General features: G+C 41.2%; 1 protein-coding gene across 2 annotated transcripts in view; it reads right to left on the bottom strand.

Annotated features, from left to right (window-relative positions):
• kcnh1a (potassium voltage-gated channel, subfamily H (eag-related), member 1a) overlaps positions 1 to 16,301 on the bottom strand; it is a 107,026-nt gene extending 90,725 nt beyond the window's left edge. For both annotated transcript variants that reach the window (XM_046855822.1, XM_046855823.1), the window contains exons 1-2: positions 16,052 to 16,301; positions 8,590 to 8,713 (exon numbers count right to left, since the gene is read on the bottom strand). In XM_046855822.1, the coding sequence (XP_046711778.1) occupies positions 8,590 to 8,713; positions 16,052 to 16,124 (197 nt within the window). In that variant the 5' untranslated portion in view covers positions 16,125 to 16,301. The remainder of the gene's footprint in view (positions 1 to 8,589; positions 8,714 to 16,051) is intronic.
• Positions 16,302 to 18,778: the final 2,477 nt, after the last annotated feature.

An 18,778-nucleotide genomic window follows, 5' to 3' on the forward strand; every position in this document is an offset into this window, starting at 1 on the left:
TTGGGAGAGGAATGCTGTCCCATATGTGTCTGATACAGGATTCTAGCTGCTCAACATTTCTGGGTTTCCTTTGTTGTATTTTTGGTTTCATGATGTGCCAAATGTTTTAAATTAGTAAAAGGTCTAGACTGCAGGCAGACTTAAAATTTTCTTGCTTAAATATGCAAGGCCTTCCCTGAAATAGATGTTTTCTGGATGGAATCATTTTTTGCTCTAAAACCTGTATATAGCGTTCACCATTGATAGAACCTTTTCAAATGTGCAGGCTGCCCATTCTACAGGCACTGATGCTTTCCCATACCATCAGACATGTGGCTATCTAAACTGACTGCTGATAACAAGCCAGATGGACTCTCTCCTCTTTAGTCTGGAGGACGTGGTGTCCATGGTGTCCAAAAAGAAATACAAATTTTGTTTTATCTGACCACAGACCAGTTTATCACTTTGCCTCAGCAGATTTTAAATGAGCTTTGGCCCAGAGAGGATGGTGGCATTTCTGGATCATGCTCGCGCATGCCTTCTTTGCATGATAGAGATTTAACCTGCATTTGTGGATGACATGGCAAACTGTGTGTTCACAGCAGTGATGGAAAGTAATGAAGTAAATGTAATTAGGTCCTGTACTTAAGTAGCTTTTTCACATATTTGTACTTTACTGAAGTATTTCCATTTGAGGAGACTTTTATTTTCACTACATATAAAGTATTTAATTTCTTACATTTTACTCAACTACACTTTGTGATATCAGTCGTTCCTTTTTATTTATAAATGGATTAAAACTGAACAACCTCCATGATCCAAACCAGTCTGGCTTCAAAGTAACACATTCCACATTGAAGGCTCTTTTGGCTGTCTTTGAGGAACTGCATGCTGCTCAATCAGACAAGCTGTCATCTTTACTCTTCCTAACCCTAACCCTAACCCGACCTTTCAGCAGCATTCAAAACAGTCAACCACAAGACTCTCGTCTACCCTGAGGAGCCTCGGTATCCGTAGAACAGCATAGGAATGGTTTGCTTTCTACCTGGATGGTTGCTCATACTAGGTAACATGGAGGGGGTCCACATCTGCCCCACACAGACACTCCACTTGCATCCCATAAGGCTTAGTACTTGGTCCTCTCCTTTTCTCCCTCTATACTCACACATATCTCCTCTTCAAACTCTCTGCTCTCCCCTTCAGCCACTGCTCACAACCTCGGGTTAACTCTGGACAATAAATCGTCCTTCTCCTCACATGTCGCTAATGTGGCTCATTCTTGTCGAACACTTCTCTACAATATCTGAAGGATTCAACCATTTCTGTCCACACAGGTGCTTGTTCAGTCTCTTGTCAATTTGACTGCAGCTCTCTGCTGGCAAGACGACCTTCGAATGCTATTTATCCACTGCAAATGATCCAAAACGCAGCTGCACAACTTGTTGTAATGTGCCCAAGTTCTTCCCCACCACTCTCCTGCTGTTCCCTCCACTGGCTTCCAGTAGCTGCATGTATCAGATTTAAAACAAATGATGATTGCCTACAAGGCCAACAATGGACCAGCACCTTCAGACCTCAGAGAGCTTATCACACCTCACACTGCACCATGCTGTCTTAGATCATCCAGCACTGCTTGACTGGTACCTCCTTCTCTCAGTGTGAGAGATAGTTATACTTCATATACATATACTTATATACTTTAATTGTAATTATATATTGTTGAATAATAAGGATAAAGGTAAAAGATCTGTTTTGCTAGGCATTTGGAGCATACTGTGAATCAGGGATAAGCGGTATTTATGATACATGCATTCCAAATACGTATTTCAAATATAAAATAGGATTTTGTCATTTGTATTTCATAGAGTTGAGGAAATTGGCTTCATATTTTGTATCAAAATATTTGTGTTTTCAATTCAATTTAATTCATTTTTATTTGTATAGCACTTTTAACAATAAACATTGTCTCAAAGCAGCTTTACACAGATAATGTGGTAATGAAAAATTAATATGTTCCTTATAATTGTAAGTTTGTCCCTGATGAGCAAGCCAGTGGCAACTTTGGCAAGGAAAAACTCCCTGAGATGGCATAAGGAAGAAACCTTGAGAGGAACCAGACTCAAGAAGGAACATCAACCTCATCTGGGTGCCAACTGTCAGTGGTGCAAAAGTAGGACCCAAATGCAGGACGCAGCAATAAAGCAAAACAGAAGTTTTTAATACAAAATAATCAAGAAAGTACAAAAAACAAAGTGTCCAAAAACTTATGGTCCTCAGGGTAATGTAATTCACACAAAAAAAAACAGAGCAAAGTGTCCAAATACTTATGGTCCCCTGTGTAAAGTAATCCACACAAAAAACACAAGAGCAAAGTGTCTGAAAACTTATGGTCCCCTGTGTACAGTAATCCACAAAAAAAAAAAAAAGTGTCCAAAAACTCACAGCTCTCAGAAAGAAAATATCCACAAAACAGGGTCAAAAACACACAGTCCTCCAGGTGAAATAGTCCACAGAAAAAGCACACATAAACAGAGAGAACAAAAAAAACACACGACCGCTAAGTGAGCAAAACCCCGAGAAAAAGGGAGAGCGGGAATTTGTGAATGAAATAAAATGAAAAAAAAACAAAGCAAAGCCGCGACGGGCAACACGGCGCGGTACCGCGGAAAAACAAAGATGAAAAGAAAACCGGAAGATCCGAAACCGAAAGCAAAACTGGGAAAAAACAAAACCGAGGGGCAGGGAAGTCTCAACAAAAAAACACGGAAGCCAACGAGACAATCTGGCAGGGAGCGTGAGAAAACCGTGTCTATTTATGTGATGGCAAGATTGCGGCCTGGACGGTTGCGGGTTCGCGCTACCCCGGAAGTGGAAGCACCGGAAGTGCCCGGGCCGCTGGCTGACAGCCAACAAATGTCCATTTATTGCAGATAAACGATGTTGCGGGGTACAGTGATGATGATCAGAAGCAAACTGTAGTCCTCAGTCAGTGTAGGAGACTGTTTACATTAAAAACAGTCCAAATCCATCCTCAAAGCTCCCGTTCCTACTCTGGAATTTCATGGAACCACCCAAGGCGTTAATGAGAAACTGTCCCCAGCCGCACAGAGTGGCCTCCAAATGAAGAGAACACTATCCAGAGGCAGACCAGGACGAAGGTTACTGGAAACTCAGGAGCATGTTTAACTTGACTAAGAGAGAGACAGAGAAAGAGAGAGAGAGAGAGAGAGAGAGAGAGAGAGAGAGAGAAGAGAGAACAGGGGTGACAGGAAGATAAGGATATGGATTATTGTGTCCTTGCTGTATGAAAGTTAATGTCCCTGTGCTAGGGTTAGGGTTAGAGTTAACCTAACCCTAACCCTGTGCTGTTGGGACTCTGGCAAGACTCGCTTTGGCAGCATAACTAAAAGGGATAACTAGAAGGTAACAGACATGAGGGATCTCTGAGATGAGCCACCACACCACCATCAACAAACCTGAGTGAACAAGTGAGAGTGAGGGGACAACAGCATCCAAATATCCCAGTTCACCAAACATTCGATATCCATGTTCCCGCCAGATCTGCTCCCTCTATACCCACTCTATTGGTGAAGTCATATCCTCACATGGGTTTTCTTATCACTGCTTGCAGACGACACGCAACTAATCTATTATTTTCCTCCATCAGATACCACAGCTTCCGCTCAGATATCAGCATGCTTGACAGACATATGTTCATGGATGGGTGCTCACCAACTAAAACTCAATCCCAGCAAAACAGAACTGCTGGTCATCCCAGGCGATTCATCTCCAGGTCAAGATCTCCAAATAACACTTCATGACTCTCTGCTCTCCCCTTCAGCCACTGCTCGTAACCTTGGGGTAACTATGGACAATGAACTGTCCTTCTTCCCACATGTTGCTAATGTGTCTCATTCTTGTAGATTTCTTCTCTACAACATCAGAAGGATTCGACTATTTCTGTCCACACAGTCTGCCCAGGTCCTTGTTCAGTCTCTTGTGATATCAAGACTCGACTACTGCAACTCTCTGCTGGCAGGTCTTCCCCTGAACACTATCCGTCCACTGCAAATGATCCAAAACGCAGCTGCACGGCTTGTGTTCAATCAGCCCAAGTGATGGACCAGTGCCATCTTACCTCAGTGACCTTATCACATCTCGCACTGCACCATGCTGACTGAGATCCTCCAGCACTGCTCGACTGGTACCACTTTCTCTCAGAATGGTAAGTAAACTTTAAGACTCTTCTCTGTTCTGGCACCAAGGTGGTGGAATGAACTTCCCCTAGATGTCTGTACAGTGGAGTCCCTGACTATCTTCAAGCGACGACTGAAGACCTACCTCTTCCTGAAACACTTAAATTAGCACTTTCCAAGTTTGTAGAATTCCAGGGTTATATTTATATTAAGTTTGTAATCTTGCATACCAGAGTAGATTTATTCATTACTAGAGACTCAAAGCACTACGTCGCTCTGGATAAGGGCGTCTGCTAAATGCCGCAAATGTAAATGTAAATGTAAATCTGCTCCTTTACCTAAGAAAAATCTACTGATGAAAGACTTTCAGCCTTGACTTGAACACTGATTGAAAGGCTGTTCCATAACTGTGGGGCTTTATTAGAGAAAGATCAGCCCCCTGCTGTAGTCTTCATTATTTGAGGTACCAACAAATAGCCCGCACCTTTTGATCTAAGTAGGTGTCATATTGGATCGCCTCGCCTCATATTGGTACAGAAGTTCACTGAGATACTTTGGCGTGAAAGCGTTAAGTGCTTTATACGCCAGTAGTAGTATTTTATAATCAGTGTGAGATGTAATTGGGAGCAGTGTAGATGATTAAAACAGGAGTGATGTGCTCATATTTTCTAGATCTAGTGAGGACTCTTGCTGCTGCATTCTGAATTAAATGAAGCTTATTTCTGCACTTACCACAACACCCAGACAGTAAAGCGTTACAGTAGTCTAATCTAAATGTAACATCAACTAGTTTTTCTGCATCCTGTAACGACATCATATTTCTAATTTAAGCAATATTTCTAAGGTGAAAGAAGGCGATCCTGGTAATATTATTCACGTGAGCCTCAAAGAAAAGACTTGCTGTACACACCGAGATAAAAACACCATCCAGAGATGCTATGGAATCAGAAAGTTTACTTCTAGCTGCATGTGGTTCTAATAAAAGTAATTCCATTTTATCTGAGAGAGCTGATCTCTCTCATCTGTCTTTGCTGAAATATACAGCTGTGTATCATCAGCATAGCAATGGAAGCTAATACCATGTTTATGTATAATTTCACACAGAGACAGCGGATATGAAGGGAAAAGCAATGGGTCCAAGACAGATCCTTGCGGAACACCAAACTTTACCTCAGAGAGAGTGGAGAACTCACTATTTACATCAACAAACTGATAGCAATCAGTCAAATAAGACCTGAGCCAGGAGAGCGCTGTTCCCTTTATTCCAACAACATTCTCAAGTCTTGCAAGCAGGAGATCATGATCAATGCTGTCAAAAGCTGCACTGAGGTTGAGCAAAACAAGTAAAGAGACAAAACCCTGATCAGAGGCCAATAACAGGTCATTTACCACCTTAACTATCGCCGTCTCTGTGCTATGATGAGGCCGAAATCCTGACTGATATATTTCAAAAATGTTATTCCTCAGTAGATGTGAGCAGAACTGCTGTGCTACAACCTTTTCTAGAATCTTGGAGATAAAGGGGAGGTTTGATATTGGACTGTAGTTGGACAGCTGACAGGGTGAAGGTCAGGTTTCTTAATTAGGGGGTTGATAACTGGTTTGAAAGATTTAGGTACAAAACCAGTGCTAGTGGAAGAGTTTATTATTTTGAAAACAGGTTCAATTACCTCTGGAATGATCTGTTTGAAGAAACTTGTAGGCGAGGGATCGAGAATGCAGGTTGATGATTTTGATGAGGAAATAAATGAAATTAAGTCATTCTCTTAAATAGGAGTAAAACTTTGTAATTGATTATCTGTTATAATTACACTGCTGTCTACAGGGTTATTTATAAAATACTTTGGATTTATATTAATTATCTGCATTTCTTGTCTGATGTTTTCAACTTTATTATAAAAAAGCTCATGAAATCATTACTACCTATTGATGGTGTGCATGTGAGTGCAGTGCTTGACACAACTGAGTCTCCCTGATAAAGTCACCAACAATTAATACTTTGTCTAAAGAAGCAAATTCTATGAGAAAATCAAAATCGGGCCCCTGGGGGTCTATAAATAATAATTAGTGGAATTGACTGACTGGACCTACTTTTAGACACTAAATATTTTATGTTGGTGTAAAGAACTTTTACATTTGTGTTTAGTTTTTTGTGTGATGCTTAGATTATTATTATAAATAGCTGCGACTCCGCCTCCTCTGCCATTTAGATGGGGTCGCTTCATTTAATGGTACGTATTCATTCAGTTTAATCCACTTTTCTGTCAAATACATTATTTTAAATTCCTGGTCGGTAATAATTTTGTTTATAGTCAGCGCTTTTGACATGAGAGATCTAAAATTCTATAATGTTTTGTAGTTTTGACATCATAAAGATGCGGCCCTTAATCTTAACCATACTGAAAATGTATTCATATGGAGGAAGGTGGTGTAGGTAAGAAACATGAAGGCTGCCATCTTTCAAATTGATAATTAATTGTTGAAATGCTAAAATATTTCACGGATAAATTGACACATTGCTTTCTTTCACTCTTAAATTCTGTAAAGCTGCTTTGAGACAATGTCTGTTGTGAATAGTACAATAAAAAAAAACTTGACGACTTTCAAATAGGTGTGAAGTGATTGATAAATAAATATTTGTTTGCTGAATATTGTACCCTAATTGAAGTAGCTGTTTAGTAGGATCATGATTTTTAATGACACATAAATTCTATCAATGCAGGTTCCATCATTTGTCTTCTAATGAATTAAATGTTTGACATTGTCAGGCAGATGACGCGGAAGTATCTCAATCATTGTTTATTGAACTGAAAATACACACACAAATCAAGAAGAATCACCAACTAAATGTATCCGCTCGGGACGAATAATCCACAACGGGAAAGAAATATCCAATGGAAGTAAACTCCAAACCAAACGAGTAATCCTCGGAGAACAGAATCAAAAGACAGAACCAGCGGGGAAGGCTGGCAGTTGAGGATCCATGGTATCACCAACATGACATTCAAGAACCGACTGCCTGTGACTCGAGAACGTGAGTTTATATAGTAGTTTCCTTAACGAGTCACAGCTGTCGGAAATCAAAGCCGGCACGGCATAGCGAAGGCTGCGTGACAGCTACCGAAGGGGGAGTGGCAGGGGGAGCGGCGCCCATCGTGGATATCTGGAACGGAGTGACGCCCACCATGGACATCTGGAACAGAGCGACATCAACCACTGAGATCTTGACGAAGACTGGAGGCTGGACAAACCCCTGGGCTGAGATTGGAGGCGGAGCGACAACCCTGGCAAAGATCAGAGGCCAAGCGACGCCCACGGCTTTAGGGGCAAAGTGACCACTGTTCAGGAGCACAGTGACACCTTCGGCAGGGCGTTGAGCCGTAACGACGCCCTCAGAGGAACTCGGGAATGCTTTGTGATCCTCTGAGGGACCTGGAAGAGAGACGTCGCTTAGAGAGAGGTATTGGTCTACGTCATCGCCATTGTAGGAGGCTTGGAGGCGAGACGTCCCATCGGAGAGGCTTGGAGGCGATCCGTCACCCTGCGGGGAACCTTGAGGCGATCCGTCGCCCTACAGGCAACCTGGAGGCAATCCGTCGCCCGGCGGGGAACCTCGAGGCGATCCGTCGCCCTGCGTGGAACCTGGAGGAACCTGGGGGCAAGCCGACGCCTTCAGGGAGACTTGGGGATGAGCCGACGCCTTCAGGGAGACTTGGGGACGAGCCGACGCCTTCAGGGAGACTTGGGGGCGAGATAAAGCCCTGAGGAGAACTGGGGGGTGAGACATCGCCTTCTGTGGAGCCTGGGGATGAGCCGTTGCCATGTGGGGAACTTGGAGAGCGTCACCAGCCAGGAGGGAAATGCAGAAAGCCATTTTGGCTCGTTCCGAAGGGAATTGGGAAAAATTAACCTCCACATATTCACGAAGCTCCATAAAAATTCGCCCAATTCAGTACTCTCACCGGAGAACCAAGCCGGGAATCCCTCCATGCACTCGGAGGGGCGTGGCGCAGCCAAATTAAATTAGGATAACATTGGCAAACTGTTCAACATTAACTTGTAGGTTACTTTAAAGCTAACCTAAATCTGGGAAATCACTGGGATATTGTATGAGAATATTTGATCTGTTAACTGCCTGCATGTGTCAGATTTATTGCATGACTGTTGTTATCAAACATTGTTTATTTAATCAACTGAGTCAGTGAAGGAACAGATCAAACAGATCTATTAATAGAAGGTTGTAAAAGTATTTTTTCGTATTTTTAAAATACAAAAATGTATTAGTTTATTTTGATATATGGTGTAGCTGCTGTATGTTGTAGTTTATTTTGATACATGTAAAGTTTTATTTGAAAATACATTTTGATGTATCTTTGCCCAGCCCTGCTGTGAATAAATATTCACATTCTGCTACCTGCAGGTGCTGCTCTTTTGCATGACTTCAGCACGGTGGTATCCAGACAATTTACAGAATCCATCATTACTGTAGACAATAGGCCAGTCCACAATCTGAGCATTTCCCAGCACAAAGTTTGTATCTGTGGAAATATATACAAGAAAGAGAAAGAAGGACCAGGTACATGTGTTACTGACTAAGCTTGCAATTGCAATATTTTTCTCAAAGTTAAACGAACAATAACACTGCATCTTTAAAACCATTATCAAAGAGATGATGTCCAGTCAAATAGAGCTGTTAGTAAAATTACTCCTGCAATCAGGTAAATTTCTTATTCCTTATCAGTGGAAAATATATATATAAAAAAGTTTAAAAATACAAATAACTTGTTAAATTAAAACATTCTGTCAGAATAAAATTTAAATAATCTATATAAATAACCAAATAATCACACTCCACTTAATTGTTATAACAGGTTTGTTCTCTTTCAGAACTGTACTATAAGGGGTAAATGGACATATGGATAGATAGGTGGACATATGGATTAATGGACAGAAGTATGTGTGATTAGATGCACAGGTGAATAAGTGGATTTGTGGATGGGTGAATGGCTAGGAGAAATAAAATAGGTATTGCTTGGTAAAGGATTGCGTGAATGAGTGAGTGCATGGTAGAATGGGTGATAGAGAAAATGGATACATACAGTGGAAGGACAATTTTAGGAATGTTCATTAAAGCTGCAACCAACGGCAATTTCATTAACTTGGAGTTATACACGTCAACAGTGACCAGCTACATCGGCAAGTGCATTGATGACGTGAACATCTCCAAGACCATCACTACATGCTCCAACCAGAAGCCGTGGATGACTGCCAAGGTGCGTGCGCTGCTAAAAACAAGAGACTCTGCCTTCAGAGCAGGGGACAAGATGGCCTTAAATATCGCAAGGGCCAAACTGTCCCGTGCCATCAGAGAGGTGAAGCACGTACACGCCAAGAGAATTCATGGCCACTTCCAGGACAGCAGAGACACTCTGCGCATGTGGCAGAGCATCCAGGCAATCACGAACTACAAGACGACATCACCTGCTTGTGACCATGATGCCTCCCTCCCAGATGCGCTGAACGACTTCTATGCCCGGTTCGAGGTGCAGAGGTGGCGAGGAAGACCATCCCACCTCCCAGTGACAAGGTGCTCTGTCTAACCACAGCTGAAGTGAGGAAAACTCTATGCAGAGTTAACCCACGGTAGTCTGCTGGACCAGACAACATTCCTGGCAGAGTGCTCAGGGAATGTGCACAACAGCTAGCGGCTGTTTTCACAGACATCTTCAACATCTCCCTAAACAGCGCCATTGTTCCCACTTGCCTCAAGAAGACCACCATCGTTCCCATGCAGAATAAGTCTACAGTCTCTTGCCTCAATGACTATCGTCCCGTTGCGCTCACAACCATCCTGATGAAGTGCTTCGAGAGGTCATGAGGCACATCAAGACTCTTCCACCCGCACTGGACCCCATGTAGTTCGCGTATCGTCCAAACCGGTCCACAGAAGATGCCATCTCCACAACCCTTCATCTAGCACTCACCCACCTAGACAAAAAGGACTCTTATGTACGGATGCTGTTAATAGACTTCAACTCAGCATTCAACACGATCATCCCTCAGCACCTGATTGAGAAGCTGAATCTACTGGGCCTAAACACATCTCTCTGCAACTGAATCCTGGACTTCCTGACTGGGGACCCTCAGTCAGTCTGGATTGGAAACAACATCTCCAGCACCAGCACACTGAGCACTGGGGCACCTCAGGGATGTGTGCTCAGTCCACTGCTGTTCACTCTGCTGACTTACGACTGTGTAGCAATGTAGCTGTGTAGCAAAAAGATAAACATTCCATGCCAAAGTTTTTTATTTTACAACGATTCATTAATTTTTGCATTTGATTTTTCTTTAGCTGTATAATTTTGACGAGTTAAGCTCTGTAAATTAATAGAAATTGGTACAGAACATCAGATCACTGAATGTAAAGATGGATTAAAGAGGAAGTGTACTGTATTTCTTCATGTGGTCTATACCTGTCTGTCTACGTGATAATGTTCAAGCTGAAAAGTTAAAGAGAAAACAAAGGTTAAAGGGTTAAATTAAAGGGCTTTTTGAAAATAAACTCTGTACATTTATATTTATAGCATTTAGCAGATTCCCTTATCCAGAGTGACATGCAGAAATGCTTTGAAGGTAGTAAATAAATCCTGAACATTGATCTATAGACTTGAATACCTTTAGTCTAAAAGGAAATATAATGTACAGTGGAACCCACTTATCTCGACCTCGGTTAACTCGACAACCCTAATAAGTCGACGTTTTTGAAGAGGAACCGCCAAATTCTCGCTTTGTCTTAGCATTTTTTTAGCGGTTATGTCGACTTTTTTATATCGCCGAACCCTAATATCTCGAGCACAAGGGGGGAAAAATTTGCCATTTAACGTCAGTTATCTCGATCGGCGCTGTGCAGCCGCAGAAGAACTCGCGAAAGTGGCAGAAAAATCAAGCCTTACAGATGCTACAGGTGTTGTATTGTATACTGGTGAATCTCTGCTGTTAGTTAGTGCACATATGCCTTTTGTTTGTTAAATGTTATGCGATGAATGGGAGGCGAAAGTAGAAGCGCGGAGCTGAACAGCACATGGGAGAACGTGGGATGAGCAGCAAAAGCATAGAATTAACACCGGCAGGATCGGGGGAATCCGCGATGCGCTTTGAGAAGAAAAGAGCAGCCGTTGAGAGAGTGCCGGTGGGAAGGCACGTACCGGGATACGCATGAGCGATAACAACGACCGCCGTGAACCAACATATACCAACAATAGCGGTCGGTGAGACTGTGGAAGTTTAAATAGGAGCTGGTGATGAGTGCTAAACCATATGTGCGCGATTAAGGCCGGGAGCTTCAAAGAAAGCGGCCGAGAAAGCACTTTCACTTTCCTGACAGTTAACAAACATGTACTGTATGTGTTTTTATAGCATGCCTTCATCAAACAAATCGCGGCAACGCTGTTGTGTAAAAAACCCTCCAAAAACACATGCATGCACATTCTCATTTAATAACGCACATCACGTACATAAAGAAATTTCAAGCACGTTAATATATTGCTGCCATATTGATTTTCGTTTATCTCGATCATCGGTTATCTCGATGCTTTTTGGCAACCCCCTAGGACATCGACATAACCGGGTTCCACTGTATTTAGATATGAAAAAAGGGGGAAAATATATATGTTTAGTTTTTTCAAATTATTTTTTTTTTTGTGTAATTGCTATTTTATGTACATATGGAAGAGGCAGATCTTTGGACATTGTTTCAACAGTGCTAGTGACTGAAATTTGTTGGTCTGGTTTTATTATTTTTTTTTTTTATGGTGAGCATTGGTGTTTTAAATCTGGTGCAGCAGCTACAGGAAGCCAGTAAAAGAGAGCAGAAATGGCAAAAAAAAAGAGTCATGCAGCTAAAATCTGGATCAGTTGCTGAGGTTGAAAGTCACTCAAAGGCACTCAAAAGAATCTAGTCTTAAAATGACAAGGGTCTGAACAGTACCTTTTTTATTTAATGTTGTGTTTACATTATAGATAAAAGTGTACTAGAATACACTAAACCTGTGATAAGAAATAGTGAGTACGAATGGAGGATCAATTAACTTCCAGCTCAAAAAAGATCATTGCAACTAAATATTACTGCCAAAAATAACTTGCAACTAAAAGGTTCTTTATTTTATGGTTTAGATATAATATAACCACCTCGCTTGACACAAAAATATGTTAAATATGGTGGCCGAGAAGTGAAAAACACATTAACAAATCCGAAAAAAACAAACAAATGCAAAAACAAAACAACAAATCCGAAAACAAATTAACAAATCCGAAAACACAACGACAAGTCAGACAAACCGGAAAAGGTAGGTATAGTTGTGAATGGAAACTTACTGATCATTGATCGAGACACCTGTCATTCACCTGTATATCTTAAATGACAGGTGTCTTGTCCAATGTAAGTTTCCATTCACAAACTATACCTACCTTTTCCGGTTTGTCTGAATCGTTGCACGAAACACATTAACAAATCTGAAAACACAACGAGAATTCAGACAAACAGGAAAAGGTCAAGTACAAATACAGTTTACATTACAATACACAGAACAGGTGCATGAAAATACAAATATATACACATATATTTAGGGGAAAGAGGGAAAAAGTAGATAAATAAATATAATTTATTATTATAAATTATATTTATTTATCTACTTTTTCCCTCTGACTTGTCGTTGTGTTTTCGGATTTGTTAATTTGTTTTTGGATTTGTTAATTTGTTTTACACTTTTCGGCCATCGAAGTTAAATGTACATACTGTGCAACCCTGTAATTTGATTTTGTTTTAAGCTTTTTCTGAAATTAACATTTTGTAAATTCTGCAGCACAACACACAAACTGCACCTATGTAAAATAGATTATTTTAGAATAGAGTTTTATTTGCCTTATTTTCTCCATTTACTTCAGCTTCTATGTGTCAGGAATCCACCTGCCACGCCCCCTTTGGTGGCTGTCATGCCTCTGGAGCTTCCGGATTGATCACACACACCTGGGGCTCATTATCACTCAGTCCCGCTCCTACATAAGCCCCTCACCCACACTCACTCCTTTGTCCATTATTGTATGTGTTTATGTGCTGTTGTACGTATCCTTATGCGTTCCTTTCCTTCCGGACTCTACACTCTCTCCACAGCTGCGCTTTTTCCCCAAAGCACACTCCGGATACCCCTATCTTCCTGTGCGTTCATTCTTGGAATGTATGGACCTCGCCCGAGTGAGCTGTACTCCGGCTTCCGCCTCCCGTTCATTCACTCCCTGACACTATGATGTAATGTAGCAATGTCACAGTCCCTTTTAACATCAGGAAAATGTATTGTTTTTGTGCTGTAAACAGAGATAAAAAGCAGCACAAATAGTCGTTTTTAAATCCATGCAGTAATTTACCTTAATAGTTCTTTACCACATAACGTATTGGTACTATATAATATAGTAAAAATATTAACATCACTACAATAACAAAACAAACACTGTAATTTGCAGGGAAGGTAACATTTTTACATATATTCTTTACATATCACTGGCGGGCCGTGCATTTGGTACCTGGGCCTTCATGTCAAGTCAAGTCGAGAGGCTTTTATTGTCATTTCCACTATACACAGTGGTACACAGTGCACAGTAAAAACGAGACAACGTTCCTCCTGAACCCTGGTGCTACACTAAACAACAACACAGAGCTACAACACAACACAAGCTACATAAAGTGCATCGAGTCCAACCTAGTGCAAACAGTGCAGAGGAAAACAGTACAGACAGACAGTATAGACAGACAACACAAAACAACACAACACAAGACACAAAACCCAATATAGCGCTGACCAGTAAACCTACTGTATACTTCGATTATCCAGTACTGTGAAGAGAGAACTGTAAAAACTATACCCGGGAGTGAATATAAACAGACACAATGTAGTGCAAAAAAACAGCAGCAGTCAAGAAGTGCAAAAGACGGCATGTAAACAGTATATGAGTGTCGATACAGTAAAAGGTACAAAAAACAGCAGGTAAACAGTGTATTACGGTAAAGTATAAATAATAATAAATAAATGATAATGGAATGGATTGAGATGAGTAATGAGTGTGTGTTAAGTGTTAAGTCCAGATTGTACAGTTCAGTAACACACAGTGAGTGAGTGAGTGAGTGTGTGTGTGTGTGTGTGTGTGTGTGTGTGTGTGTGCGCGCGCGCGCGAGTTTCCTTTCAATTCTGTGTATTGAGGAGCCTGATGGCTTGCATCATGTTAGCCTGATGGCTAACCTGAACCTAAGCCAAGCCTGATGGCTTGCGTCATGTTGCGCCTTCGGGGTTGGTGACCTCCTCAGCATGTCTAGCTTTTCTTCTAAATGGATTTTTAAGTATGTCCAAGACCAAATCAATTCCAGTGGGGACGTACTCAACTTAATCCACCTCTTAATACACCACTATCACGTCGCAATTATAGAAACCATCAATTCAATACAAAAACACAATATAACAACACGTGGCATTACAGAGAGACATTTCACATATGGAGGTGAAAATCATTTTACTAAAGCAAGAAACCCAGTTAAGACTCCAAACCTCTACACTACAACCACAACTGTGCACCTACAACATCTGGAGCAGTTCAGAATCAATATTTGTCTAATAACATGACAAAAACATTCAAATGTAAATAAAATCCAACCTACTCACCAGAGATGCGGACTCATAATGTGCAGCGCCCCCCAGAGGCTGTAATCCAGTGGTACTGCTCATATTCACTTGTCTGGAAGTGGAGAACAAACCCTTTCCTGGGCTGAGACACGCTAACTAGCTTCGGGGGTTGGTGACCTCCTCACTATGTCTAGCTTTTCTTCTAAATGGATTTTTAAGTGTCTGAGACCAAATTAATTTCTCTTCCTCCATAGGCATAAAAAAGTCTAACTCAGATGTATTAACGTGTGCAGAGCTACACACGTGTTTTACCAGTCGAACTCGGCTGTAACAGTTTCCCCTTGACCAACCAATCAGAGGATGGAAAAATGCTGACGCTATTCTGGGCCAGCGAGCTGCCCTGTGAGCAAATATGAAATCTGATTGGTTAAGGAAATAGAGTTGTTGGTAATGTTCTCTATGGTAAAACGCCAGCAGTACTGATTTTGAAGGGTCTGGGCAGATTAGATTGACATGACAGCACATAGAGGCTGTAATCTGATTGGACAAAAATAATCTAACATCCACATACACGTACTGGAAGCAGTGCACCCAAGAGAAACGCTACGAAATGAAGAAAATAAACTGTTGGGAATAAATTAATACAATTTCATAGGACAAATATAAAAATTTAGGTTGGAAATGTACATCAGTGCTTTTGATTTTGTTTTGGGCAGCAGAGAAGCTTTGCTGACCCTGACCGCCCACCACTGTTCCTTATAATGTGCATTTAGTTTATTACTGATCTAGTAGCTAATACAATATAAACTGATATCAGTTAGTTAAAGATCAATTGTTGTTTGTAAATCTGTTCAGTTTTGTTTAACATTAATAGTAACAACTGTATAGTACCGAAACATAAATGTAATATTACTGTAACATTATGTATAATAACAATATAGTACTGTAACATTAATGTAACATGATTATAACATTACTGTGGTCCCTGACGCTTTACAGCTGTTAAGAGATTTTATTTAAATGAATGGGTCCTTATTTTACATTTATTTATAATTTGAATAAATGTAATAGATTTGTATCCATGTGTACATATGTATCCTGAATAAAACAGCAAACAATGCTCTGTGTGTGTGTCTGTGTGTGTGAGTGAGAGAATGAGAGAGAGAGAGAGAGAGAGAGAGAGAGAGATATCATGCTCTTGTTTCTTACCGTTCGATCTCCTCACAATATTCTCCAGAAAAGTGTTTTGAGGAGCCACAAGCCCCCTCCGACCCCCGGCCATCGTCGCGGCTCGCAATACTGATTCTCTCTCTCCACTCTGATTATTTCTTCTCTTCTTTTGTTATTGCATACCTAATTCTATTTTTGCTTCTCGTTGACGAGGATGTACCACACAGGATCAGCATGCGCAGTAACTGCTCCGGTGCCGTCCGTCGCTCCGTGCGCACCTGCTTCCACCTCTTCTCACAGCACCCGCGGCTGTGTGTGTGTGTGTGTGTGTGTTTGTATGTGTGTGTGTATATATATATATATATATATATATATATATATATATATATATATATATATATACACATACATACATACATACACTGTATATCCTGTCTCTCGTTCCCCCTTAGTCAGGATTTGTTAATGTGCCCCGCCGTCTAAAGAATGTTGGGTGGTGTGTCACTGTGGGAGGAAACATTTCGGTATTGTGATAGATTATTAATAATAATAATTAATAAACAGCAACAAAAACTGTAAATATAAAATAGTAAGACAAATTATTTTAAAAAGGCTTACTTTTTAAAGATAAATCTGTAGCGCCACCTACTGGTCACTGTGGGTTTTGATCTTCTGCAGAAAATGTACTACTACATTTAAAATGTGTTGTTTTTCCTAATTAGCTAGGTTCAGGTGTCTCAGTTTCAAACAGACTTATATATTTGAATTTCTGGTGGTAGCTCAGTGGTTAAGGTTTTGGGTACTGATCAAAAGGTAGGGGGGTTCAAGCCCGAGCACCACCAAGCCACCGCTGCTGGTCCCAGTGTAATGCTCTTAACCCACTCTGCTCCAGGTGAGCAGAGTGTGCATAAATGCACATATATTTCCTGGTACTGCCATTTAAATGCAAGGATGCCACCAAAGCTCAGAAATGACAGGTAAGTTTTCTAAGTAAATTTTTGAATAGCTCATACATTTTTATAAATGATAAATGAAGACAGTAAAATTTGGTATAACACAGGAAGTCTATGTCCTCCATATGTCTGTCAGGGATCCTCCTGTTATGCCCCCTCAGCCGCTCCCAGCGCTAATCCCCCACACCTGTCCCTCATTACCATTCCCCCTTTATAAGTCCCCGTTCCGACCTCATTCACTGTTGGATCTACTTGGTCATGTTAGTGATCCTCCGGATTCCAGACCGCCAGCATTCCCTGCTGGTTCATGCTCCTTGCTCTGTGTTTGAGGATTACCCTCGCGGTACGGATCCTACTCGCCTTATGGATTATACCCGCATTACGGATTAGACACACGTTCCGGATCCTACCCGCATTACAGATTATACCCGCATTACGGACTATACCCGCATTACCGTTCGTAACTCTCCCTGGCTTTAGTTTAGTTTCTGAACATCAATAAAGACTATGATTGAGGTTCTCCCTTTTCCTTCGCGTGGTCACTGTCCTGACAATGTCATACTGTGTTATTTTGATTAACTCTTTTTCAGACTCACCTTAAGTCAGGTTTTGGATTTACTTGATGCTGATGGTCCAGAGCCTGCAATTTGCAATATAGCAGTGGTCCCAAAGACAGAAAAGGATGCAATAGAAAACGACTATGATAGCAATGCATCTGACATAGATTTTACTGGTGACTCAGCACACCTACCATAAAGAATCAGTAAAAAGCTATTTGCCTGACTACACTGAGTATGAACCAATAGCAGCACAATGTCTAAAAGCAACAAATGCAAATCACTTTTGTGTTTTTAGCAATGTACCCACCATCTCTGAAAGAGCGCACCATAGAAATGTCAAATCTCTACTCTGTCCAGAACAAAGACTCTTAATTTAAGCATGGAGGAACTGCTGGTATGGTGTGCTCCTCAACTCTCGATATTGTATTGTTCCACGACGGCATTTGCTCTGGTCACTGGATGGCGATGTCCACAACAACAGCAGCTCCACTTCTATGAGAAGAAACAGATTTAATGGGATGCAATATGACCCTTTCTTTAAGGTAAGGCCAATCTTTCAGGAGCGGAAAAGCTCATACAAAATTCTGCCAATCAGTAAGTGGCTGTCAGTTGATAAGCACATGATTCCTTACTATGGGCACCATGGGTACAAGCAGTTCATAAAGGGAAAAACAATCCGCTATGGCTATAAGGTTTGGAGCCTGACATTCTCAGGGGGTTACCTCTATCACATGGAGCCTTATGCTGGAGTGCATACCCTTCTTCCAGAGAATGGGTCAAGGGCCCAGCGTAGTGCTGAGTTTGGCTGAACAAGCTGGTGTTCCAGGAGGATGCAACTTCATGTATGACAACCTCTTTACCACATTATTCCTAATGAATAAGATGACAAAGCGAGGGTAACCCTAACCCTAACCCTAACCCTGGTGAGCTGAAGAGACAACAGTGTGGTCATTGTTGCAATTAATGTGGAAAATGTCTGCACTGAGGTACCAGTTAACCCGTTAACACCAAATGTATCATATTTTATACATTCCTTTCTGAGACCTCTGTGTCATCTGCATCAACAATAATTTGCTGTTGAACCTGTTGAATACAATCTAAAACTTGTGTTCTCCCCCCTATTGGAGTTATCTATGCTCTCCAGTCAATAGAACGTTTTAGGCAGGTTTCTCCAATATGACTGCCTTCATAAATTGACACCCAGAACACCCAGACAGTTAAGCATTACAGTAGTCTAATCTAGATGTTACAAA

This window comes from Silurus meridionalis, chromosome 8 (genome assembly GCF_014805685.1).
Source record: "Silurus meridionalis isolate SWU-2019-XX chromosome 8, ASM1480568v1, whole genome shotgun sequence".
Taxonomy (NCBI): Eukaryota; Metazoa; Chordata; class Actinopteri; order Siluriformes; family Siluridae; genus Silurus; species Silurus meridionalis.